Source organism: Phycodurus eques, unplaced genomic scaffold (assembly GCF_024500275.1).
Source record: "Phycodurus eques isolate BA_2022a unplaced genomic scaffold, UOR_Pequ_1.1 contig_25, whole genome shotgun sequence".
In the NCBI taxonomy this organism is placed as follows: domain Eukaryota; kingdom Metazoa; phylum Chordata; class Actinopteri; order Syngnathiformes; family Syngnathidae; genus Phycodurus; species Phycodurus eques.
This window is the reverse complement of record NW_026904022.1, coordinates 203,819-230,376: the sequence shown is the minus strand read 5'-3', so window position 1 is coordinate 230,376 and position 26,558 is coordinate 203,819. Positions and strand designations below refer to the sequence as shown.

The window sequence follows — 26,558 nt, the reverse complement described above, 5'->3', positions numbered from 1 at the left end:
GTTGGTTCCTTGTTGTCACAGGAGTTTCAGGACAAAATAACAATTGGTTACTATTGGTGGAACAAGCAGCAAATGTAGCGAGAAAAGATTGTGTGGTTTGCATGGGTCCCAGGCCTTTGTTGCGCATCGTTCCGGCACAATTAGCACAAGATTGTATTATTCCATTCATGAACGCTACTGTACCAACTGAGAGATGTAAATCGTGGGATCCTATATATCCCGTAACAGAAGCAGATAAACACAAACCGATGTTTTCTACTTTAGTAGCACCGAATAATTTTACTTGTATAAACATGATTAGTAAAGGCAAAAAAGGAGGACCACTGAACGACACACAGTGGAAAGTAACCTTAAAAGTCGGACCTAATTTTATGCCAGAATCACGGAGCGACATCTGGTGGTGGTGCGGAGATGATAGACTGTTTGATAGATGACCTAAAGATAAATCTGGATTGTGCGCTATTGTCACTTTGATATTGCCTGTGTCAGTATACCCTTTGCCTGTTCGAGATTTAATGGAAAGGGCACCAATGTTTTTGTCTAATCTAGAACATAGACAAAAAAGAGATTTTTGTCCTGGCAGGGGCAAAATAATCCGACGTACATCGACGCCATCGGTGTTCCTCGTGGGGTTCCTAATCAATACAAATTAGCTGACCGAGTGGCAGGAGGATTTGAGTACTTCATATGCTGGTGGTGTACGATGAATACAAATGTTGATGGGATAAACTACATCCGCTTCAATGTACGGAGATTAGGAAATTGGACTCCGAGCGGGTCGGAAGCTGTGCGCGAGCAGCTCGAGGACGTTCCAAAACCGCATAGCCGTCGACACGCTCCTCGCAAGAGAGGGAGGTGTTTTGCGGTATGTTTGGAGAACAACCGATACCGCTTCAGATGGCAGCTGGACCAGAGCCATCGATGGTCTACGGACCCTCAATCAACACTCCTTGTGGGACAGCTGGATGGACGTTTTTGGGAAATACAAAACCCTAATTTCACCAATATTGATATCAATTGCTGTTTTTCTGCAGTTAAAAAATCGCAATGAAGTGACTGTTAAAATGCATGTGCTAGCCACCGTTTCACCGTGCCGCCAAGTTAACATAAACTTAAGCTTTCCCCCCAAAATCCTTGCAACGCTCGCTCATGTGCAATTTGGTGAACAAACAAAGCACCTCCCCGACGTACAAAACGAATCGCTACTCTGCGACTTCGCAAGGCACGTCGCAGCCCTTAATTCATATGAAACGACCAAACTAATGACCGAACAACTAAAATCGTAAAACAAATATACTCGTGATCAAAACCTCTCTCTTAGGGTCTGTAATAGTATTGAAGACTATTTAACGAATGAAATTAAACTTACGAAAATCTCAAGTGTGCTGTCGAACAGCCAATGGTTGAATGTTTACATTTGATGTAAATCTTTTAACTTGAATTTTATTCATGGACACCAACACGGTTATCTGATTCAGCTCGTAATGATGATTCTTCTTCTTCTTATTATTATTATTTTTTTAGAAACCAAGCTAATTTACATTACAACTATTTAAATAGGAGGAAAAATATTCCCATCTGGTCACGAGCTGCAAGTCGTGACCGAAAGAACGAGATCCCGGATACAAGCGGCCAAAATGAGTTCCGGTCATCCAGGAGGAGCTCCGAGTCGAGCCGCCGCTCCTCCACACTGAGGGGAGGCAGACGAGGTGGCTGGGGCATCTGATGGGGATGCCTCGCAGACGTCTTCCCGGTGAGGTGTTCCGGGCACGTCCCGCCGCGAGGGGACCCCCGGGACACACCGGAGAGACTACGTCTCTCGGCCGGCCCGGGAACGCCTCGGGATCCCCCCGGAAGAGCTGGACGAAGTGGCTGGGGAGAGGGAAGTCTGGGCGTCCCTGCTAAAGCCACTGCCGCCGATCAACACACAACTTGAAATCATAGAATTTCAGTGTGACTCGGATTTGAAGGGCAAATTTGCCGCAGCTGGCTTGGACACATTTGATCAGAATCTCTTGCCAGGTGAGCCCGACTTGACAGTCCTTGCTGCAAAAAACAAATATATCGGGCATGCAATTATCGCCGAACAAGCGATATTTAGTAAATAGAAGTCGTGTGCGGCATGCAGATCCTTGTGACAGAGTAAAAGTACATAACTTACTCGAGTAAAAATGAAAAGTAGGATGCATTAAAACGACAAGCACAATTTATCCAAAATGTTGCTGGAGTGAATGCAGCTAATTCCTACCCACCTCTGGAACTAAATATCCACAGTACATGTAACAAGAAAAATAAGTTCATAAAACCACAATAAAAAGTCAGAGGTCCAATCTGAACATAAAAGATTCATATTTATATATGCTTGTTCGGTTTTAACCAGTTTCAGTGTTTTCCTAAAATTCTCAACTTCATTGCTATAAACTTAACAGTGACGAATCGATTTTCACCGGACCCAGAAGCACGCGGAGGCTGAGAGGTTTGCGGTGAAAGGGTTCTTGAAGAGGATCCGGAAATTCGGCTACTTTGGGTCGAAGTCGAAGAAGAAGAGGTGGAAAACGGGTTCTTCGGCAGAAAGAGAAGAGGGAAGCACAGAGCCCAGAACTTCGAATGTGGGGACTACGACAGGAAAATCTCGGGAGGTGGTTGACACGATGATGAGGCGAAAGGTCGACATGTCGTGCGTCCGGGAGAGACCGTGCGGAAAGGCGGTCAGGCTCCACGTTTAGGGGCAGGGTTGGAAGGATTTGACCGCGGTGTAGATGGGGAAGAGAAATGGAGTCGGGGTTATTTTCAAAGAAGCGTCTCGGAGGCGAAGAGAGTATCAGATCGAGCGACGAGGCTGAAACTTGAAATTGAGGGCGTTAGGTGCAATGCGGTGAGCGGCTGTGCCCCGCAGGTGGGATGTGACCGAGAGGCTCTTTAGAGTTGTCAATGAAGTGGCCACGCGTGTTTTTGGGATGCGGGAGGAAACCGGAGTGCCCGGAGAAAAGCCACGCAGGCACGGGGGAGAACACGCAAACTCCACACAGGCGAGGCCGGGGATTGAACCCCCGGTCCTCGGAACTGCGAGGAAGGCGACCTAACCGGTCGTCCGACGTGCCGCCCAACCCAAATGTCGTCAGCATAGAACAAACCAAAACAAAAAATGTGCCTTGCCGTTCCAATACTTTTGGAGCGGACTGTCCAAGACATCGGCGGCGCAAATAACTCCAAATTGAGCGGACGTATGAGGAAATGAAAGAATTCATGTGGGGTGACGTGGCTGTCTTCGTTCCTCAAGGAGGCATCTCAACGGTTACATTTTTGAAACAACCGGGCGTCCGCCGTTTTACACTAGCACCACTTTCACTCGTTGTTATCTCAGACATATATCCAGACTTTCAACATGGCCAAAAAGGACACCATAGCGAACATAGAAGTTCAACGGGGAAATGTTCGTTATTCATCAGGCTGTGACAGGCTGACATGAAGAAAATGTGGGCGGGCCAAAATCTGGCTGAAAATCTAATATTTCGTCAGAAAACTATTCTAAAATTACGACAGAGTCTGTTTTGGAGGGCTTTTTTGTTTGGTTTTTTTTTTTCTTGCAGAGATCATTTATGAGTCCAGAACTATGGAAAAAGCGCCTATAGGGTTAGGTTACTAGTGCCTATAAGTAGTTTGGCACCAGTGCTAATTCTCAACATTCGCCCGCGAGAGGGTTTGAGAGAATATCTGGACAAGAAGAAGAAAAAGAAAAGATGGTAAACTGACGACAATAATGTGGATTTTCTAAGTCAGTAACAAAGTAATTCCTTTTTATGTTAAACAATGACATTTTTAGTAAAAGCTTCTTGATCGCTGCTATTCTCACCGGCACACTTGTGTGTCTTAGCCTGATACTTATAAGAGAATCTTTGGCCACAAACGGAGCAGGAGAAAGGTTTCTCACCAGTGTGGGCTCTTGTGTGGAATTTTAAGCTTGCCTTCACAGAGAATCTTAGACCACAAACGGAGCAGGCAAAAGGTTTCTCACCAGTGTGGGTTCTTGTGTGAATTTTTAAGCTTGCCTTTTCAGAGAATCCTTGACTACAAACTGAGCAGGGGAAAGGTCTCTCACCAGTGTGTGTTTTTGTGTGTATTTTTAAGTTTCCCTTTTCAGAGAATCTTTGACCGCAGACTGAGCAGGAATAAGGTTTCTCACCAGTGTGCGTTCTTGCATGTCTTGTCAAGTGTCCCTTTTCAGAGAATCTTTTACCACAATCTGAGCAGGAAAAAGGTTTCTCACCAGTGTGGATTCTTCTGTGTATTTTTAAATCTCCCTTCCTCGTGAATCTGTGACCACAAATTGAGCAGGAAAAAGGTTTCTCACCAGTGTGCGTTCTTGTGTGTCTTTTTAAACTTCCCTTTTCAGAGAATCTTTGACCACAATATGAGCAGGCAAAAGGTTTCTCACCAGTGTGTGTTCTTGTGTGTATTTTTAAGCTTCCCTTTTCCGAGAATCCTTGACCACAAACTGAGCAGGCGAAAGGTTTCTCACCAGTGTGTGTTTTTGTGTGTATTTTTAAGTTTCCCTTCTCAAAGAATCTTTGACCACAAACTGAGCAGACAAAAGGTTTCTCACCAGTGTGGGTTCTTGTATGTCTTGTCAAGTGTCCCTTTTCAAAGAATCTTTTACCACAATCTGAGCAGGAAAAAGGTTTCTCACCAATGTGGGTTCTTGTATGTTTTTTTAAATTTCCCTTTTCAGAGAATCTTTGACCACAAACTGAGCATGAAAAAGGTTTCTCCCCAGTGTGGGTTCTCGTGTGTCTCGTCAAGTGTCCCTTTTCAGAGAATCGTTTACCACAATCAGAGCAAGAAAAGGGTTTCTCACCAGTGTGGGTTCTCGTGTGTATTTTTAAAGCTCCCTTCCGAGTGAATCTTTGACCACAATCTGAGCAGGTAAAATGTTTCTCTTCAGTGTGAATTCTCATGTGTTGTTTCAAATACTTCATACAAGCGAAGGTTTTGCCACACTGAGAACATTTCCATCGTTTGTTGTCAGTGTGAAATGTCATATCAGCTTCAGACTGTGCATTATCATCATCATCATCATCATCATCATCATCAGCGTGAGTAGACCGCAGCGTCATGTCGTCCCTATCTGATAGTGGAGCGACGAGCCCGTCTGCTTGTGACCCTCCACAGAGTTCGCCATCACCTTCTGTTGTCATGTGTTGACTTGAGCTGCAGCTCCGAGGGTCCGCCCCTCCGCTCTCCTCACTTTGACCTTCATCTTCACTCTTCGAAGGGACACCACCAGTCGATGGAAACTTGGTGATATTATCCTCCTCCTCCTCCTCCTCCTCCTCCTCCTCCTCTTCCTTTTTAATGTGGGGGGGCTCTGGCTCCTCCTTCTTTTTAACAGAAATGGGCTCCGATTCCTCTTCCTGTCTTATGTGGGGGCGAACTTCTTTCTCCTCTTCTTTAATTGGAATGGGCTCCTCTTCCTCTTTGACGTGGTGGACCTCTTCGTCCTCCACTTCCTCTTTAATGTCAGGGCGCTCTGGCTCATGCCGCTCAGTACAAAGATCTTCAGGGATGTCTGCAAGACACAAGAAGACAAACAGACACGTTTCGGTAAATCTTTTCTCATGTTGTGACTAATGTTGTGTATTATGCGGGGATCTCGTTTGATGAGCAGGGGTGCTTAAAGTACGATCAATCTCCATCTTTGGACAGTCCTGTTTTTTGTCATTCTCAAAGTATTGTTACAAATCTGTATCCAGTAGCTACGGTCAGCGGACATGGAAAGGTCTTCTTCCCATTTGGTGATTGATAAGTGCATTGATTTAGTACATGAAGTTAATTTATAAACTTTTAAAAGAAACTCCGGCAGTTCGAGGGTGTTCTGCAGTGTTGGTATTCTTTTTTTTTTTTTTTTTATTGCTGCTTTTAATTTATTGTATTGAAGAAAGTTTCCACCTGTTATTTGGAATTCTTGGAACAGTTCATCATGTGTCCTAAAAAACATTATTGTTAAATAGTTGTAGGTGGTCAATTCCATGTTGTTCCCATGTACTAAAATGAAGGGGTGTATATATATATATATAATTATTATTTGTCACTGATGGTGTAGTGGTACACTCGCCTGACTTTGGTGCGGGCAGCGTGGGTTCAGTTCCCACTCAGTGACGGCGTGAGTGTGGGTGCGAACGGTTGTCCGCCTCTATATGTGCCCTGCGACTGACTGGCGACCAGTTCAGGGTGTAGTCTGCCTTTCGCCCTAAGTCTGCTGGGATAGGCTCCAGGGGGACCACCAACCCAGTCTGCCAATCCAGAGGCACTGTCCCTGATGTCCAAGCGATGTTGCAGAGGCGTGTCAACCAGGACAGCCCTACAACATCCAGAGTCTTAAGGAACTCTGGGCGAATCTCATCCACCCCTGGGGCCTTGCCACCGAGGAGCTCTCCCGTGATCTCCCACTGCAAACAGAATCCTGCAAATTCACTCCACGCTTTATTGGTCCGTTTCCCATCACTAAAATAATCAATCCCACGTCTGTTCAACTCCAACTCCCGCAGTCTCTTAAAATTCATCTGACCTTCCACGTATCATTGCATAAGCCTGTACCCCCTGCGCCAACCCGTGTCACTGACAACCATCCGGCCTTCACGGTGTCGCGCATCCTCGACGTGAGGCCTAAGGGAGGGCATACCAGTACCTGGTGGACTGGGAAGGGTATGGTCTGGAGGATCGTTCCTGGATTTCCCGGAATCTTATCCTCGACGACTCGCTGTCGGACTTTTATGCAGCTCACCCGGGGAAGCCTGGCGGGATCCCGGAAGGCGTCCGTTGAAAGGGACTGTCATGAGCCATGCTGCAGTTCTACTATTGGAGCTTGGGTGGCGCTTTGTGCCCTCTCTCTCTCTCTCTCTCCCGTCCCCTCTCTCGTTCCAGCACCTTCCTCGGCCAGTCAGCCCTCATTACCACCTGCATTTAAGCATACCTGACTCCGGAAAACCTTACCAGAGTATTGCAGCTTGCACAGCGGTACCACGGCTCCTCAGTCTCTAGGTAAGTCCACTCCATTCCTTTGTCATTCTGACCTTCGTGTTCTTCCTTGTCCTCAGTGTTCCTTCCATGTCCCTCGTCAAGTGGAACTCTGCCACCTCTCCGTCAAGCCAGCCGCCCGTCCTCGTCACTGCCTGCCACGCATTCTCTGCCTCAACAACCCGCCAGCGCATCACAAGGATCACCTACATTTCACTTTTCAATCAACTGTTCGCCACAACCTCTCAGCCTCCACCTGCTCTTGTGTCCAGTCTCCATCCGTTCATGACATTAGTACTACATTGAAGCAAAGCAAATTGATGTATATAGCCCATTTCATATACAAGGTAACACAATGTGCTTTACATGATTAAAAGCATTTAAAAAACAAAGACAAAAACAACTAAATGCTGCACACAAATAGCTAATAATAGCCTTCAGCTATAATAGCTGAAGGCTATTATTAGCTATTTGGACCAAAACCATTTTGTGTTTTATAGACCAGTAGCAAAACTTTGAAAATCTATTCTAAAGCTGACTGGGAGCTAGTGTCAAGACTTTAGAATTGAAGTCATATGCTTTCCTCCGGTCACAACCTGAGCTGCAGCATTCTGAATAAGATGCAGCTGTTTAGGTCGCAGTTCGATGATCGACTTTGCGGTCGTGTCATCGGACTTGCGGCCGCATGTCTTGGACACTCGGGTGAAGAGAGGGGCGGAGCTGTCAACTGATCACCACCTGGTGGTGAGTTGGCTCCGATGGTGGGGGAAGATGCCGGTCCGACGTGGCGGGCCCAAACGTATTGTGAGGGTCTGCTGGGAACGTCTGGCGGAATCCCCTGTCAGAAGGAGTTTCAACTTCACCCTCCGACAGAACTTTGCTCATGTTCCGGGGGAGGCGGGGGACATCGAGTCCGAGTGGGCCATGTTCCACGCCTCCATTGCCGAGGCGGCCGACCGGAGCTGTGGCCGTAAGGTGGTCGGTGCCTGTCGTGGCGGCAATCCCCGAACCCGTTGGTGCACACCAACGGTGAGGGATGCCGTCAAGCTGAAGAAGGAGTCCTATTGGGCCTTTTTGGCAAGTGGGACTCCTGAGGCAGCTGATGGGTACCGGCTGGCCAAGCGGAATGCAGCTCTGGTGGTCGCTGAAGCAAAAACTCGGGTATGGGAGGAGTTCGGTGAGGCCATGGAGAAAGACTTCCGGACGGCTTCGAGGAAATTCTGGTCCACCATCCGACGTCTCAGGAGAGGAAAGCAGTGCACCACCAACACTGTGTATAGTGGGGATGGGGCGCTGCTGACCTCGACTCGGGACGTTGTGAGTCGGTGGGGAGAATACTTCGAAGACCTCCTCAATTCCACCGACACGCCTTCCCATGAGGAAGCAGAGTGTGGGTTCTCTGAGGCGGGCTCTCCTATCTCTGGGTTTGAGGTCACCGAGGTAGGCAGGGCCCCGGGGGTGGATGAGATTCGCCCGTAGTTCCTCAAGGCTCTGGATGTTGTGGGGCTGTCCTGGTTGACACGCCTCTGCAACATCGCGTGGACATCGGGGACAGTGCCTCTGGATTGGCAGACTGGGGTGGTGGTCCCCCTTTTTAAGAAGGGGGACCGCAGGGTGTGTTCCAACTACAGGGGGATCACACTCCTCAGCCTCCCTGGTAAGGTCTATTCAGGGGTGCTGGAGAGGAGGGTCCGTCGGGAAGTCGAATCTCAGATTCAGGAGGAGCAGTGTGGTTTTCGTCCTGGCCGTGGAACAGTGGACCAGCTCTACACCCTCGGCAGGGTCCTCGAGGGTGCGTGGGAGTTCGCCCAACCAGTCTACATGTGTTTTGTGGACTTGGAGAAGGCATTCGACCGTGTCCCTCGGGGAGTCCTGTGGAGGGTGCTTCAGGAGTATGGGGTACCGAACCCCCTGATACGGGCTGTTCGGTCCCTGTACGACCGGAGTCAGAGTTTGGTCCGCATATCCGGCAGTAAGTCGGACTCGTTCCCGGTGAGGGTCGGACTCCGCCAAGGCTGCCCTTTGTCGCCGATTTTGTTCATAACTTTTATGGACAGAATTTCTAGGCGCAGCCAAGGCGAAGAGGGGGTCCGGTTTGGTGCCCTCAGTATTGCATCTCTGCTTTTTGCTGATGATGTGGTTCTGTTGGCTTCATCAAGCCGTGAGCTCCAACTCTCACTGGAGCAGTTCGCAGCCGAGTGTGAAGCGGCCGGGATGAGAATCAGCACCTCCAAATCTGAGACCTTGGTCCTCAGTCGGAAAAGGGAGGCGTGCCCTCTCCGGGTCGGGGATGAGATCCTGGCCCAAGTGGAGGAGTTCAAGTATCTTGGGGTCTTGTTCACGAGTGAGGGAAGAATGGAACGGGAGATCGACAGACGGATCGGTGCGGCGTCTGCAGTGATGCGGACTTCGTACCGGTCCGTTGTGGTAAAGAAGGAGCTAAGCCGAAAGGCGAAGCTCTCAATTTACCGGTCGATCTTCGTTCCTACCCTCACCTATGGTCACGAGCTGCGGGTCGTGACCGAAAGAACGAGATCCCGGATACAAGCGGCCGAAATGAGTTTCCTCCGCAGGGTGTCCGGGCTCTCCCTTAGAGATCGGGCGAGAAGCTCGGTCATCCGGGAGGATCTCAGAGTAGAGCCGCTGCTCCTCCGCATTGAGAGTAGCCAGATGAGGTGGCCGGGGCATCTGATTCGGATGCCTCCCGGACGCCTCTCCGGTGAAGTGTTCCGGGCACGTCCCACCGGGAGGAGACCCCGGGGACGACCCGGGACACGCCGGAGAGACTACGTCCTTCGGCTGGCCCGGGAACGCCTCGGGATCCCCCCGGAAGAGCTGGATGAAGTGGCTGGGGAGACGGAAGTCTGGGCGTCCCTGTTAAAGCTACTGCCCCCGCGACCCGACCCGGATAAGCGGTAGAAAATGGATGGATGGATGGATGGATGTTTAATTCTCTTTTGGGGGAATAAAAGCATGGATGAGCTTCTCCTGGTCTGCTTGACACATGCAAGCCTTCCCTCTGGATATGTTCTTCAGATGGTAGGAGGCCGTTTTAGTTATTGATTTGATATGACCGCTGAAAGTCAGGTCGGAATCTACCAGTACACAAAGGTTTCTGACTTGGTCTTTGGTTTTTAAAGAGAGCGACTCCAGGTATTTAGTAACAGGACTAACTCAGTTTTGTTGTGATTTAATTGAAGAACATTTTGGCTCATCCAGATATGTATCCGTTTTAGACGCTGACACAACACCTCAATTGGACTATAGTCATCTGAAGACATTGCTAGATATATCTGTGTCATCTGCATAGCTATGACATTTGACCCAAGGGTAGCATATACAGGCTGAACATTCGGGGTCCAAGAACCGACCCTTGAGGGACCCAAAAGGTCATTGCCATTTGCTGACAGTGAACACTTCCGATGGTTACAAAATAACTGCTTTCCTCCAGGTGGGACCTGAACCATTTGAGGACTGTTCTATTTAGTCCTACCCACGTTTCCAACCCGTTCGGCAGTATATTATGATCTACCGTATCGAAAGCCCCTCTGAGATCCAACAAGACCAGAACTGACACCTTTCCCGAGTCAGTATTCAACCTAAGATCATTTAGCACTTTGGTAAGAGCAGATTCTGTCTGTGTGGCCGCTGCCACCGCGTAGCTCCCCACGTGGTAGGATGTTCATCATGCCACATGAAATGCATCATCGGACGGCGCCCGTGAGGGTCATTCAAATGAGAACACACGGAACACGGGAACCAACCTGCGCTGCGCAGCGCAGTTCGATACCACGTCTTGAACGCGGCGTCCGGTCCTTGGCCTCGTGGCTCCTTCTCCTCTTTCGGGCCCCAAAGTTCCTCGTCGTGCTCCGCTGTCCTCCTCGCACGCATTTTCACACTTTCCGCTCTACGTCGGAGGGATGAGAAAAACGAGTGCTAATCGGACATGTCGAACAACACGATATGGCTCACAATCGATTGAATATTGTTCCCGATTTGTGTCAACTTCGGTGGGAAAACAACCAATCAGCATTCGCCTCTCTGAGCGAACGTGCCCAAAAATACCTGACGGCGGTTGCAAGATCAGTGGCAGCCGAGAGGATGTTTTCAAAAAAGTTGTTGCCTTCATGGACGTCCGTCTGTCTGTCTGTCTGTCTGTCAGTCAGTCGGCTAAGAGTCTTGAGAGAAGCGTCCTGAGAACGGTGCGCTTGTTTACATGCTCGTGTACTTGCGGTATTGGCGCATGTTGATGACATCATTCTGTAGCTTGTGCGGCGTTTATCACCAAGTGACGGGTTCGGTTAAGCTCATGTTTTTGTTTTTTGTTTTGTACTGTGGATAAGTGATATTCGTACCACGTGGCAGCAGCTGAAAGTAACTCACTTGGTTACTTTTGAAATCAAGTAATCAGGGAAGCAACTCAGTTACTTTTCGGGTTAAGTCACCAGTGCAGTAGCTAAGTTACTTTTTTCAAGGTAACCGTGCGCAACACTGCTCGTAGGTGGCGGAAAGAAAGAAGAGTACTTTACCTCACACTTGATCGCTGCTGAGCGTCTCTTTGTTAGCAAGCGACGCTAAGCTAAGCTAGGCTAGGCTAGGCTAGGCGGAGAAGTTTCAACGTAGGCGAGACGAGTTCGAGCGGGACACGAAGATGACGTCACAAAGTGACGTTTTAGTCCACTCGAGTAGTCCCCGGGTCGAGGATTCAGAACGTGGAGTTCAAATTGAGGAAGCGTTGCTGCAGCTCGGTCGTCCCTCCTCCTCCTCCTCCTCCTCCCCCTCCCGCATCGCGAGAACGGGAAGGAGAGGTATTACCCACAATCCTTTAGGGCATGCATTGCGTCATCACGGAGTCTGAACTCGTCGGTGCGCTGCTGCTTGAAATTCTTTCTGCCGTAAAGGATTGTGGGTACAGGTATATCTTCTCTCCTCGCGTGAAGATTGCTCAGGAGTAACCGAGAGCTAAAGTTCGCGCCGTGGCACCTTTCCGAAGCCTTTTGTACAATTCCGACGACTTTAAGTTCATTTCGATCGGACAGGAAAGGAAAGTTCCGGAGGAAAACGAGAACCGGCACCGAATCTGCCTCATTCTTGAACCGAACGTCCCTCACGACTTTAGCGGACGTAAACATCATTCGTGCAATCTTCGTTGTCCGCTCGACCTAGCTTAGCTTAGCTTAGCTTAGCTTAGCTTAGTTTAGTTTAGTTTAGTTTACTTTAGCTTAGCTTAGCTTAGCTTAGTTTAGTTTACTTTAGCTTAGCTTAGCTTGCAAGCAAAGAGACGCGTTTGCGATCGACCCCTTCGCTCAGCGGAGATCACGTGTGAACATACAAGTGTCGCGTGGAAATGTTTGCGAGGAGGACAGCAGAGTTCGAGGAGGAAGTTTGCGGAGCAACAGACGAGGAGGAGCCGCAGCGTCAGCGACCGGACGCGGTGTTCAATCTGCACCCTCGAGTTGTGCCACACAGAGCAGGTTTGCTCACTTCTTACAAAACATTGTTTTGTAATGCATAGTCATTCGCAAGCGCCCGAAAAGATGCAGGGAAAAAAAAAAAGCAACACATTTCATGTGTTTAAGATAAAGCCGCCTGCGATGATGCACGTGGCCCGCAGGTGGTCTCGTGTACAATGAAGCATCGCGAAATCAACCATCGGCTTCAGGGTTACGACGCTCAAGGCTTTCCTTGCAGGGCCGCTCCCTCCCTTGATGAACGGATGTTCTGGTCGTCTCCTCCGCGGGCTCTCCGCTCGAAGGCGCTGACGTGCAAACAGGATCGAGGACCGAGGAGGTTGTTCATCTTGTCAACGGATGAGATTCGACCCACGTGTGTGTTTGTCTTCTTTTGTCTTGCAGACGTCCGTGAAAATCTTCATCCAGAGCGGCAGCGGTCGGTGTCCCCTCACGAGAAAGAAGAGGAGGACAACGGAGAGGTTCGACCCATCAAAGAGGAAGAGGAAGCGTTCCGACCCATTAAAGAGGAAGAGCGGGAGCAAATCATCAAGGTTCCATTGACTGGTGTCCCTTTGAAGAGTGAAGATGGAGGCCAAAGTGAGGAGGGACGAGGGGCGGAGCCTCCAAGCAGCAGCTCGAGTCAACACATGGCAACGGAAGGTGACGGAGGATCACCAGCAGACGGCCTCTTGGCGCCATTATCGGACAGCGACGACATGTTGTCGCTCTCGCCTCACACTGACGACGACGACGACGACGTTGATGAACAGTCGGGATGCGGGATAAGATGTCACGCTGCCAACAAACGCTGGAAATGTTCGCAATGTAGGAAAACCTTTGCTTCGAAGAGCAATTTCAAACAACACATAAAAATACACACGGGGGAGAAAGATTTCGTCTGCTCGGTTTGTGGTCAAAGATTCTCTGTGAAGGGAAGCTTAAAAAAACATACAAGAACCCACACCGGCGAGAAACCTTTCGCCTGCTCCGTTTGCGATCAAAGATTCTCCGTAAAGGAAAACTTAAAAAAACATACAAGAACCCACACCGGCGAGAAACCTTTTGCGTGCTCCGTTTGCGGTCAAAGATTCTCCGATAAGAGCAACTTAACGATACACACACGAACACACACTGGAGAGAAACCTTTCTCCTGCTCATTTTGCGGTCAAAGATTCACTCAGAAGGCACACTTAAAAATCCACACACGAACTCACACTGGGGAGAAACCGTTTTCCTGCTCGGTTTGTGGTAAAAAATTCTCTCGGAAGGGACATTTGACAACACATTCAATGACGCACACTGGAGAAAAACCTTTTTCCTGCTCACTTTGTGATCAAAGATTCACTCAGAAGGGAACCTTAAAAATCCACACAAGGACCCACACTGGCGAGAAACCTTTTTCCTGCTCAGCTTGTGGTCTAAAATTCTCTGACAAGGGAACCTTGACAATCCACGCAAGAACACACACTGGAGAGAAACCCTTTCCCTGCCCAGTTTGTGGAAAAAGGTTCTCTCTTAAGTATCTGGCAAAGAATCACAAGTGTGTTGGGGAGAATAGCAGCGATCGGTGAAAGTTTCGCCATCATCCGAGCAGGCCGCATCAGTTCATGCGACGAAGATGGAGTCCACGCGCCTTCTTAAAGATGCCCCGCGGACAAAGTGTTGAGAAAAAGCACTCATGCACTTGCTGTGTCATGTTTTTGTGACGTGCGTCTAAAATCAACAAACAATGAATTGGAACAGACCGGATCCGCCACCCCATGCCAGCCAGCCAACGGTAGAGGAAACGGCAGAGGTCCCGCGCAACGACCAATGGCTTTCAGCCGCTTGCGTCGCGGGTGAGGGAGAGGCGGGTGGAGAAAAATCGCCCAGCTGTGGAATATGTCCGTTATTGTCTTGTCTGTATTTTTCAGTTCTATGAACTATTTTAGTACAGTACGCAGCAATTGCAGCCAATTGACGGGAAAGTGTTAAATCCCGACCGGTGTATTTCCTTTTCCTGCCGAGGTGTTACTGTTAACACAAAGTGTTTCATAAAGTTTACACTGTCTACATCGTGGTTGTCGGACTGTGTTCTCAGTCTCTGACTCCGGACCGGACCGGTCAAAGGTGGCGGAAGCTTGACAACTAACCTGCCCGGTGGGTTCGATGACTTGCGGTCAGGGTAGGCAAGTGAGGCAGAGCCGCGCTGCCCCCTGGTGGTCTTTCCTTTTCCACTGCATGCGATGACTAAAACAAAACAAAACCTATGATAAAATTAAATTGTTCCGTTTTAGTTCTATGATCGGTGTTCCTACGCCCCATGAGCCTTTGGGTGAATTACGGGAGCTACTTCCGGTTTGAACCGCCTAGCGGTAATGTTTACATTGTAACTGGCCACGGCAATCCACTTTCTCTGAGTCTTTTAGACCTAAACCCGACTGTCAAGCTCCTGAAGTTTGCAGATGACACCGCTGTCATCGGCCTCATCGACGACGCTGACGAGTCTGCATATCGACAGGAAGCGGCGCGGCCGGAGCTGCGGTGCGGCCGACCCGACCCTGGAGCCGAACACGCTCGAGATCGTGGACTTCAGGAGGCATCCTTCGCCCCAGCCGCCCCTCGCGTTGTCCGGCTGCCTCGTGTCGACCGTCGAGACCTTCGAGTTCCCGGGAATCACAGTCTCTCAGGACCTGACGCGGGCGACCGACATCAACTCCGTCCTCAAAAAGGCCCAGCAGAGGATGTACTTCCTGCGGCTTCTGAGAAAGCACGGCCTGCCAAAGGAGCCAACAGCTTCTTCCCTCTTGCAATCAACTTCTTAATCACCTGACCTACAATTCCATGACAACATGCTGGCAATTTTTCTGTCTAGAGTTTGTTGTGCCATTTCTGTGGGGCCAATTATACATGACTCGTACACTCACTGTCGGAGTATCTGCACCATTTGCACAATCAACATTGTCTCGGCGCCCTTTGCACAATGGTCATTGCAGCGGACTATTGCAATATTACTCATTCGAAGTGCTCGAGGACTCTGCATCCTTTGCAGAAGTTTTCAAAAAAAGAAATAAAAAATTGTTCCGGCATTACCAGATAACTAGCAACCTTCTATTGCCCAGTGACTGTTTTTCTTAATGTCTTTCTGTCTCCAAAGTCTTCTCTGTCAATTGACCGTCTGTTGTCGTACTAGAGCGGCTCCAACTACCGGAGACAAATTCCTGGTGTGTTTTTTGGGACAAACTGGGCAAATAAAGATGATTCTGATTCTGATTCGGAGTAGCTCGACGGAAGCCTCTTCTCAGTGCAAGACACGTGAAAGCCCGCATGGACTTTGCTAAAAAACACCAGAAGGACTCCAAGATGGTGAGAAATAAGATTCTCTGGTCTAATGAGAGCAAGATAGAAATTGGTGGCCTTAATTCTAAGTGGCATGTGTGGAGAAAAGCAGGCACTGCTCATCGCCTGTCCAATACAGTCCCAACGGTGAAGCATCACGCTTTGGGGTTGCAATCGAAGGAAAGATGAATGCGGCCAAGTACGGGGATAGCCTGGACGAAAACCTTCTCTGAAGCGATCAGGAACTCAGACTGGGCCGAAGGTTCACCATCAAACAAGACAATGACTCTTAGCGCACAGCTAAAATAACGACGAAGTGGCTTCAGAACAACTCCGTGACTGTTCTTGAATGGGCCAGCCAGAGCCCTGACTTCAACCCAATTGAGCATCTCTGGAGAGACCTGAAAATGGCTGCCCACCAACGTTCACCATCCAACCTGACAGAACTGGAGAAGATCTGCAAGGAGGAATGGCAGAGGGTCCCCAAATGCAAGTGTGAAAAACCAGTTGCATCGTTCTCAAAAAGACTCACGGCTGTATTGGCTCAAAGGGGTGCGTCTAATAAATACTGAGTAGGGGGTCTGGATACTTATGGCTGTGTGAGATTTCAATTGTTCTTTTTTTAATAAATCTGCCAAAATGTCAACAATTACATTTTTTTCCCCTGTCAATATGGGGTGCTGTGTCTACATTAATACGGGGGGGGGGGGATGGTCTGAAATGATTTTAGCAAATGGATGCAAAAAAGAGTGGAAAATTGGGGTCTGAATACTTTCCGTACCTAGTGCGTAATGTGATTAGTGGCTATGCCCCGCAGGTACGATGCGACCTCGAGGTGAAAGAGAAATTTTGGAAGGATCTAGACGAAGTAGTTCTGAGCATCCCAGACAGAGAGAGAGTCGTGATTGGTGCAGATTGTAATGGACATGTTGGTGAAGGTCATAGGGGCGATGAAGAAGTGATGGGTAAGTACGGCATCCAGGAAAGGAACTTGGAGGGACAGATGGTGGTAGACTTTGCAACAAGGATGCAAATGGCTGTAGTGAACACTTTTTTCCAGAAGAGGCACGAACATGGGGTGACCTACAAGAGCGGAGGTAGAAGCACGCAGGTGGATTACATCTTGCGCAGACGATGTCATCTGAAGGAGGTTACCAACTGTAAGGTCGTGGTAGGGGAGAGTGTGGCTAGACAGCATAGGATGGGGGTGTGGAAGATGACTCTGGTGGTGGGGCGGAAGATTAGGAAGACAAAGGCAGAGCAGAGAACCATGTGGTGGAAGCTGAGAAAGCAAGAGTATTGTGCGGCTTTTCGGGAAGAGGTGAGACGGGCTCTCGGTGGACGGCAGGAGCTTCCAGAAGACTGGACCACTGCAGCCAAGGTGATCAGAGAGGCAGGCAGGAGAGTACTTGGTGTATCTTCTGGGAGGAAAGGAGAGAAGGCGACTTGGTGGTGGAACCTCACAGTACAGGAAATCATACAAGGAAAGAGGTTAGCTAAGAAGAAGTGGGACACTGAGAGGACCGAGGAGAGGCGAAAGGAATACATTGAGATGCGACACAGGGCAAAGGTAGAGGTGGCAAAGGCAAAACAAGAGGCATAGGATGACATGTATGGCAGGTTGGACACTAAAGAAGGAGAAAAGGATCTATACAGGCTGGCCAGGCGGAGGGATAGAGATGGGGGAACTTAGAAAGGCACTAAATCAGAGGAAAAATGAAAATGCAGTCGGTCCTGATGACATACCTGTGGAGGTATGGAAGCATCTAGGAGAGGTGGCTGGGGAGAAGATGCCTGAGGAATGGAGGAAAAGTGCGCTGGTGCCCATTTTTAAGAACAAGGGTGATGTGGGAACTATAGAGGAATAAAGTGGATGAGCCACACAATGAAGTTATGGGAAAGAGTAGTGGAGGCTACGATCAGGACAGAAGTGAGTATTTGCGAGCAACAGTACGGTTTCATGCCTAGAAAGAGGACCACAGATGCATTATTTGCCTTGAGGATGTTGATGGAAAAGTATAGAGAAGGTCAGAAGGAGCCACATTGTGTCTTTGTGGATCTCGAGAAAGCGTGTGACAGCGTACCCAGAGAGGAACTGTGGAACTGCATGCGGAAGTCTGGAGTGGCAGAGAATAGTACAGGACATGTATGAGGGCAGCGGTTAGGGTGGAGGTGGGGCTGCATCAGCAAGATTGGAAGCAGGTTGGAACGGGTGGAGGAAGGTTAGGTTGTGTGACAGTGGAGCTAACTTGTCATGAGGTTCTTCAATTACAGCGTTGCTTATAATGTTAAATGTTTCGGTCACCGCCTTTGATTAATATTTGTATCCATAGTATGATTTATTTTTAAATAGTAATATTGCAACTGATATTTGGTCCAATCAATGAATAATCCCATCAATCAATACAATGAGCTATATCAATCAGACGCCGAGATGATCAATTGTGCGGTACAATAAAAACAAAGGCTGGGATAAGTACAAGGGAAAATGAAAACAAATCCATCCTGTATTAGTTACAAGCTCAGATGGGACAAATCAGTTGATATTACTGAGATCTGTTCCTTTTATCAATAAAGTAATTGTAATGGATCAATTGGGCTAACAGTGCTGGAAGCACGCCCCAAACAACAACAACAAAAAGAGTAGGTCCTTTTTCATTCCGAAAAGGTAACAGTCATCATAAAAATAAAACACTACAGTGACTTGGCATTTTCTGTAATATATATATCGGGAACAATGTTCGAGGGGAAGTGAAATAACAAACGGAAAAGCGCGGAACCGAGCAACCGAACATCCTGACTCGCGCAATGTTGATTGCCCGAGTGGAAGTGCGATACACTGTGACGTCATCATCAGGCGCGCAGGCCACCGAAGGACCCCGCCTGTTTGGGTCCAGAATCACGGGACTGAATCTTGTCGTTGTAAAGAATAATAACAACAATAAATATGCAATACATGAGAATTATTTCAGTTTTTTTCTATGTGCGAGTGCGATACACCCACTTATGGCAGCGCTGATCCGTCGTTGTTCTTTTTCCACCCAACTTTATTTATCATGTTCGCTCCGCCTTTGCAAAAGAACAAAAAAAAAAGAGACGTGCAGTGGTCACTGTAATCAAACTGGTTAAACTTCGTGTCGCTAACACGCAACTCGACATATACCCTAAAACAGCCACTTGAAAAAAAAAGCATTTTCAAGATTATGTTGGTATAATCGAAAGCTTGTTTTAAAATTGCTCAGTCACGGGAGCTTTGTGGTTTTCTTGGCTGTTATGTTGTTTCGCACGTTAAGGACTAGAAGTTTGTCCAAGTGGGGTTGCCGTACATGTTCCGCTGCAGACGGATTTTTATTTTTTATTTAATCTTCCCCCCCCCCCAAACAACTAAATCCATTACATTTTCCTCAGTTTGTACCAGTTTGTAATCCTCGTCACTGTACGTCCATCACGAATTTACGCAACTAAAACGTTATTCGTTGAATCTTCGTGTCCGGTTGAAGCTTCTCGGCCTAGCTTAGCTTAGTTTAGCTTAGCTTATTTTTAGCTTGCTAACAAAGAGACGCGTTTGGGATCAAAACTAAAAGTCGAGCAGAGATCAAGCGTGAGCATAAATTGTTGGGGGGGGGGGGGGGGGGCACCAGCAACTAGGTCCTATCATCTTTATTTGTCGAAGATACTAATAACCCATGACAAGTATTTTCTGAATCCTTTTGTAGAATGTCTATCATGTTGAAAGAGATTTTCTCTCCTGAGGTCACAAATGAGCTGCCGTCTGTCTGTGTCATATCTCTTACAATGCATAAGTGCACGTTCTACTGTTTCCTCTTGTTGACTTTGGTACCCCCCCAATTTGTTGAACCCCCAACGTCCAAATGTTAATCTTGATGTCATTGTTTCGCAGGTCCGATTGTCACTTGCTCTTCTCATTCCGTCCAACGTAGAGCGGAAAGTGTGAAAATGCGTGCGGGGAGGACAGCGGAGTACGACGAGGAACTTTGGGGCCCGAAGGAGGAGAAGGAGCCACGAGGTCAACGAGGTCAACGAGGTCAACGACCGGACGCCGCGTTCGATCTGCAGCCGCGAATTGTGCTCCGCAGAGCAGGTTGGGTTCATTTCTCTCTCGCTTGTTTCGGAAATACATTTACATTTTAATAATATAATATATTGTTTATTTACAGTCCATGTGTGACGTTACATACAATATACGATTAGTAGGCCTGGAGCTATCGAATATTTTAGTATTTGTATATCCTACAAGAATTTATGAAATTCGATTTTTTTTTAAATTTGTTTTTTTGAAATTACATAATTTTTTAAAATTGTTTTCTAATGCACAAGAAAAAATGAAGCCGTTTCACAATTGGCCACCAATTGTTTTTCTTTTTCTCAAAAATTATTTCTTTATTTTTGTATTCACATCGAGCAGCAAACTGTATTTTCTTGTATCGAAACAGTTTCAGTGAGGCAAATTCAAACCCATAAAGTAAAATATACACAAATAGAAATAAATTCAGCATTTCTTGTAAATCTAAAAATCATAAGGCATTAATTAAAAAAAAAAGGCATAGACAGCCTTCATGTTGTTCAACTTCCCTGGACTAGCTGGCATTTTAGCCGTATAGGTTCACGGCTGGGTCTTTAGGAACTATCGACCTGCTGCATAAACTGAAACAAAAAAAAGACACCTGGAGAGCAAGGGCTAATGTATACAAATTACACAATGGATTTTATGTTATTTTTTTTAGGATTTTTTTTTTTTGGGGGGCCGATCACCGATCAGCAAGTTTAAAAAAACAAACAAAAAAAAACGAAAACCGATCACAAGATAGAGCAAGGTGTCTATTTACATGACTTGTTCAATTATGGTCTATACTTGCGTACTGTGTACTGCATCCATCCAGTTGGGACGTTGTGTTAAACATAAATAAAAACAGAATACAATGATTTCAAATCATGTTCGACCTTTATTTAATGGAATACACTACAAAGACAAGAGATTCAAACTGATAAACTTTATTGTTTATCAGAATTTTATGGCTGCAACACGTTCCAAAAAAGCTGGCACAGGGTCATGTTCACCACGGTGTGACATCACCTTTTCTTTGAACAACATTCAATAAATCAGAATCAGAATCATCTTTATTTGCCAAGTATGTCCAAAAACACACAAGGAATTTGTCTCCGGTAGTTGGAGCCGCTCGAGTACGACAACAGACGCAGAGTCCTCTAGCACTTCGAGCAGTTCGAACGACTAATATTGCAGTAGTCCGGTGCAATGACCATTGTGCAAAGGGCGCCGAGACTTCAAGGAGTGGATGCGGTTTAAAGTGACGAGTCGTGCGATCATCTGGGACAATGTCGATTGTGCAAATGTTGCAGATACTCCTCAATCAGTGTGCAAATGGAGCAGATGCTACTCTGGCATGAGTGGCCAGTATATGCAAATAGTGCAGCGTGGCGAGACAACTACAGTGAGTGCACGAGTAATACATAATTGGCCCCACAGAAATGTGACGACGAACTCAAGTCAAAAAATTGCCAGCATGTTGTCATGGAATTGTAGGTTAGGTGTTTAAGAAGTTGATCGCAAGAGGGAAGAAGCTGTTGGAATGTCTACTAGTTCTAGTTTGCATTGATCGGTAGCACCTACCTGAGGGAAGGAGTTGGAAGAGCCGGTGACCGGGGTGCGGAGGGTCCGAGAGGATTTTGCACGCCCTTGTCTTAGTTCTGGCAGCGTGCAAGTCCTCAATGGTGGGTAGGGGGGTACCGACAATCCTTTCAGCAGTTTTGATTGTCCGTCGCAGTCGGAGTTTGTCCTTTTTTGTAGCGGCGCCAAACCGGACTGTGATGGAAGAACACAGGACCGATTCGATGACCGCTGTGTAGAACCGTCTCAGCGGCTCCGGTGGCAGGCCGTGCTTTCTCAGAAGCCGCAGGAAGCACATCCTCTGCTGGTCCTTTTTGAGGACGGAGTTGATGTCGGTCGCCCGCTTCAGGTCCTGAGAGATTGTAATTCCCAGGAATTTGAAGGTCTCGACGGTTGACACCAGGCAGCTGGACAACGTGAGGGGCAGCTGTGGCAAAGGATGCCTCCTGAAGTCCACGATCATCTCTACAGTCTTGAGCGTGTTCAGCTCCAGGTTGTGTCGGCCGCACCGCAGCTCCGGCCGCTCCGCTTCCTGTCGATATGCAGACTCGTCACCGTCCTCGATGAGGCCGATGACAGTGGTGTCATCTGCAAATTTAGGAGTTTGACAGTCGGGTTCGCTGAGGTGCAGTCGTTCGCGTCGAGAGAGAAGAGCAGCGGAGAGAGGACACAACCTTGGGGCGCCCCGGTGCTGATGCTGCGTGTGGATGAGGTGGCCTCCCCCAGCCTCACCTGCTGTGTCCTGCCCGTTAGGAAGCTGTAAATCCACTGGCAGATGGCAGCTGAGACGCTGAGCTGGAGAAGCTTGGATGAAAGGAGTTCAGGGATGACGGTATTGAACGCTGAGCTGAAGTCCACGAAGAGGATCCTCGCGTAGGTCCCTGCACTGTCGAGGTGTTCTAGGATGAAGTGCAGTCCCATGTTGACCGCATCATCCGCAGACCTGTTCGCTCGGTAGGCAAACTGCAGGGGGTCCAGCGGGGGACCTGTGACGCTCTTGAGGTGGTCCAGCACGAGACGTTCAAAGGACTTCATGACCACAGATGTCAAAGCGACAGGCCTGTAGTCATTTAGACCCGAGATTGCATCATTAATGGTGCCTTCACAGACGTGTAAGTCACCCATGCCATCGGCACTAACACAGCCCCATACCATCACAGATGCTGGCTTTTGAACTTTGTGTCCATAACAGTCCGGATGGTTGTTTTCCTCTTTGGCCCGGAGGACACGACGTCCAAAAGTTCCCAAAACAATTTGAAATGTGGACTCGTCGGACCACAGAACACTTTTCCACTTTGCATCAGTCCATCTGAGATGAGCTCGGGCTCAAAGAAGCCGGCGGCGTTTCTGGGTGTTGTTGATAAAAGGCTTTTGCTTTGCATAGTAGAGTTTTAAGTTGTTGTGGCTGTAGCGCCGAACTGTATTGACTGACATTGGTTTTCTGAAGTGTTCCTGAGCCCATGTGGTGATATCCTATCCACATTGATGTCTGTTTTTGATGCAGCGCCGTCTGAGGGATCGAAGGTCACGGGCATTCAATATTGGTTTTCGGTCTGGCCGCTTCCATGCAGCGATTTCTCCAGATTCTCGGAACCTTTTGACAATATTATGGACCGCAGATGATGAAATCCCTCAATTCCTTGCAACTGTACGTTGAGGAACATTGACCTTAAACTGTTGGACTGTTTTCTCACGCACTAGTTCACAAAGAGGTGAACCTCGCCCCATCTTGGCTTGTGAATGACCGAGCAATTCAGGGAAGCTCCTTTGCTACCCAATCATGGCCCCCACCTGTTCCCAATTAGCTTGTTCACCTGTGGGATGTCCCAAACACGTGTTTGGTGAGCTTTCCTCAACTTTCTCCGTCTTTCTTGCCACCCGTCCCATCTTTTTTGGAACATGTTGCAGCCATCAAATTCCAAGTTCATGATTATTTGCTAAAAACAATCAAGTTGATCAGTTTGAACATGAAATATCTTGTCTTTGTACTGTATTCAATTCAATATGGGTTGAACATGACTTGCAAATCATTGTATTCTGTTTTTATTGATGTTCAACACAACGTCCCAACTTCATTGGAATTGGGGTTGTCAATTACTTTATTGCAATTACTTTAATAAAAACGGTTAATGACATGCTTACTCTAACCGCAAAATAGTCCCACGCCGACGCCGTGCTTTTTTTTTTTTTTCACCGACAAAATTGAAAAAAAACTTTATTGGCCATCAGATAGTTAAAGTACTGCAACAAGACAAAAGGCGAAAAATAAACCAGCTCTTGGATTGACACGCGACGAAGACGACACATCATTTACTCTTACCTATGAACCCTTTTCGAGGATTGTAGAAATAACACGAAGGAACTCACTTTTTGCCAAAATGATATGAGAGAAAACTATCATTGTTCCTCTTTGTTGAACATAAAAGAGCAGTCCCGTTGCCAGGATGCAACCTTTGCAGATTACCCTGACCTGGCTGACTGAGAATCGACGCAGAAAATAAAAAAAGTATACCTGTTTTTTTATTTTTTCCAAGTAGGAAGGGTTCCATGAGTGCATGTATGAAAGCTGCGGGGTTCCATACCTACAAGGTTAAAACCACTGCAGTATGCAGTATTTTGACATGAATATATATATATATATATATTTTTTTTTTCCATGAGTCACCAAGGATAGGTGCATTTGCAATTCCATACCAATAAAGTAAGATGAGAATTGACTTGACCAGACTATGTGCTTGTCATCTTGTGTCTTGCAGACATCAGTGGAAGTCTTTGTACTAAGCAGCTGGAGCCAGAGCCACCTCACATTAAAGAGGAGGTGGAGGAGGAGGACATCACCGAGTTGCCATCCACTGGTGTCCCTTGGAAGAGGGAAGCTGAAAGTCACACTGAGGAGAGCAGAGAGGCGGAGCCTCCAAGCAGCAGCTCAAGTCCACACATGACAAGAGAGGGGGGTGGAGACCACTGTGGAGGATCACCAGCAGACGGCCTCATCGCGCCATTATCAGATAGCGATGACCTGACGTCACACTCTTCTGACTATGATGAGGATGAACAGTCTGAAAGTGATATGACATGTCACACTGACAAGAAACAATGGGTATGTTCCCAGTGTGGGAAAACATTTGCTTATCGTAGCCGTTTGAAACGACACAAAAGAACACACACGGGTGAGAAACCTTTCACCTGCTCAATTTGTAGTAAACGATTTTCTCAGAAAGAACACTTAAGAAGTCACACAAGTACTCACACTGGTGAGAAACCGCTCGCCTGCTCAGTCTGCGGTCAAAGGTTTTCTCATAAGGGAAGCCTGAAAATACACACAAGCACCCATACTGGACAGAAACCTTTTCCCTGCTCAGTTTGTAGTCAAAGATTCACTCAGAAGGGAGACTTAAAAAAACACACAAGAACCCACACTGGAGAGAAACCCTTTTTCTGCTCAGTTTGTGGGCAAAGATTCTCTGTAAAAGGAACCTTAAACACACACACAAGAACGCACACCGGAGAGAAACCTTTTGCCTGCTCAGTTTGTGGCCAAAGATTCTCTCATAAGGGAACCATTAAAATACACACAAGAACCCACACTGGTGAGAAACCTTTTGCCTGCTCAGTTTGTGGTCAAAGATTCTCTCATAGGGGAAGCTTAAGAATACACACAAGAACCCATACCGGAGAGAAACCTTTTGCCTGCGCAGTTTGTGGTCAAAGATTCTCTGTTAAGGAGAGCTTAAAGCGACACACAAGAGCGCACGCTGGAGAGAAACCGTTTGCCTGCTCGGTTTGTGGTCAAAGATTCTCCTTAAAGGCAAACTTGAAAACACACATAAGAATTCACAGGTGAGAAACATTTTTCCTGCTCATTTTGTTGTAAAAGATTCACTCAGAAGGGGAAGGTTAATACACGCACAAGAATCCACACCAATGAGAAACGTTTTTTTCCTGTTTAGATTGTGGTCAAAGCTTCACTAAGAACACGCAAGAACCCACACTGGTTGTTCAACCATTTTCCTGCGTTGTTTGTGAGCAAAGATTCTCTCGTATGTATGTGGCTAAGACACACAAGTGTGCTGGTGAGAATGGGGTGATCATAAAGCTATAAATGTAAAGGTCAGGTTAGGCACGTTGGGGGCCGGTTAGCACATCCGCCTCACAGTTCTGAGGACCGAGGTTCAAATCCCGGCCCCGCCTGTGTGGAGTTTGCATCTTCTCCTCCCACATCCCCAAAACATGCTTGGTGGGTTGATTGAAGACTCTAAATTGCCAGTAGGTGCAAATGGGTGCGATTGGCTGGCGACCAGTTCAGGGTGTACCCCGCTTCTCGCCCAAAGATAGCTGGATTAGGCCAGGGCTGGCCTGCGACACTAGTGAGGCTAAGCGGTAGAGAGAATGGATGGATGGATGGACGGAGGTTTAGTGACGTAGATAAGCTTGAGAAATGCCAATGGCCTGATTTCAAGCCGCTCGGCAGAAAAAAAAAAAGGTCCGGAGCGCGGCCATGCAACAACCGTTTTAATTCATATTTCATGTTTAATGAGGCGCCATAGAGCCAATATCACATCCCAAATACACAACAAAATTGTAAAATATGGCACCTTCCAACAAACAAAAAACAAGCTTTGCACAAATTTGTCCCAAAAGTCAAACTCACAGGAAAGTTACAATATTTATGCAATTTCTTTCATTTATACCTGGGTCATATATTTTGTCAGTACTTTAGTTTTTAAGTGGGGAAATAATGCATTTGTTGCTTCTGGGTATTTCGATTGATTCAGGATTTCTGCAGCTATTTTCTGCAACTTAGACACAGGCTAAGTATTGGATTTGTATGTGTTGACCCCTATCTCAATACTGTGAGTCATGCGTGGAAGCAATAGTGAGCAGAAAAGCGGATATCAGGATTTCACGTTTCGAACATCCTTGGTGTTATAGACGACGGCTATGATTTTGTTGATGTTGTCTTCATGTGACTTCCAATAAAGCTTGCTATCTATAATCACTCCAAAAAAATGTATTCTTATACGATATACTCGGAATCATTTCGGGCGTGGTACAGACCCTTGGGGAAGCCCATAGGTAGACTTTTCTTTTTCTTTTTGCATGCATCCGCTTTGCCTTTTGTAATC

At 47.4% G+C, this 26,558-nt stretch overlaps 3 protein-coding genes across 4 annotated transcripts; 2 read left to right on the top strand and 1 right to left on the bottom strand.

The window, feature by feature from the left end:
* Window positions 1-2,022: 2,022 nt before the first annotated feature.
* On the bottom strand, window positions 2,023-11,794 carry LOC133398185 (gastrula zinc finger protein XlCGF57.1-like). The gene is made up of 3 exons (XM_061669772.1): window positions 11,544-11,794; window positions 10,779-10,921; window positions 2,023-5,566 (listed from the first exon to the last, which is right to left on the bottom strand). Exons 2-3 carry the CDS (start codon window positions 10,903-10,905, stop codon window positions 3,804-3,806), a joined length of 1,890 nt encoding a protein of 629 aa, XP_061525756.1. The 5' UTR covers window positions 10,906-10,921; window positions 11,544-11,794; the 3' UTR covers window positions 2,023-3,803.
* Window positions 11,795-11,879: 85 nt separating this feature from the next.
* LOC133398202 (zinc finger protein OZF-like) lies at window positions 11,880-14,918 on the top strand. The gene is made up of 2 exons (XM_061669813.1): window positions 11,880-12,488; window positions 12,870-14,918. The coding sequence occupies exons 1-2, from the start codon at window positions 12,362-12,364 to the stop codon at window positions 14,036-14,038; spliced, it is 1,296 nt and encodes a 431-aa protein (XP_061525797.1). The 5' UTR covers window positions 11,880-12,361; the 3' UTR covers window positions 14,039-14,918.
* A 3,983-nt stretch (window positions 14,919-18,901) lies between these two features.
* Window positions 18,902-25,929, top strand: LOC133398208 (gastrula zinc finger protein XlCGF52.1-like). Of its 2 annotated transcripts, none has more exons than XM_061669825.1 (3): window positions 18,902-19,221; window positions 19,727-19,887; window positions 24,189-25,929. In XM_061669825.1, exons 2-3 carry the CDS (start codon window positions 19,743-19,745, stop codon window positions 25,274-25,276), a joined length of 1,233 nt encoding a protein of 410 aa, XP_061525809.1. In that variant the 5' UTR covers window positions 18,902-19,221; window positions 19,727-19,742; the 3' UTR covers window positions 25,277-25,929. The 2 variants fall into 2 exon arrangements, with proteins under 2 accessions (XP_061525809.1, XP_061525808.1); XM_061669824.1 differs by having other exon boundaries at window positions 19,687-19,887.
* Window positions 25,930-26,558: the final 629 nt, after the last annotated feature.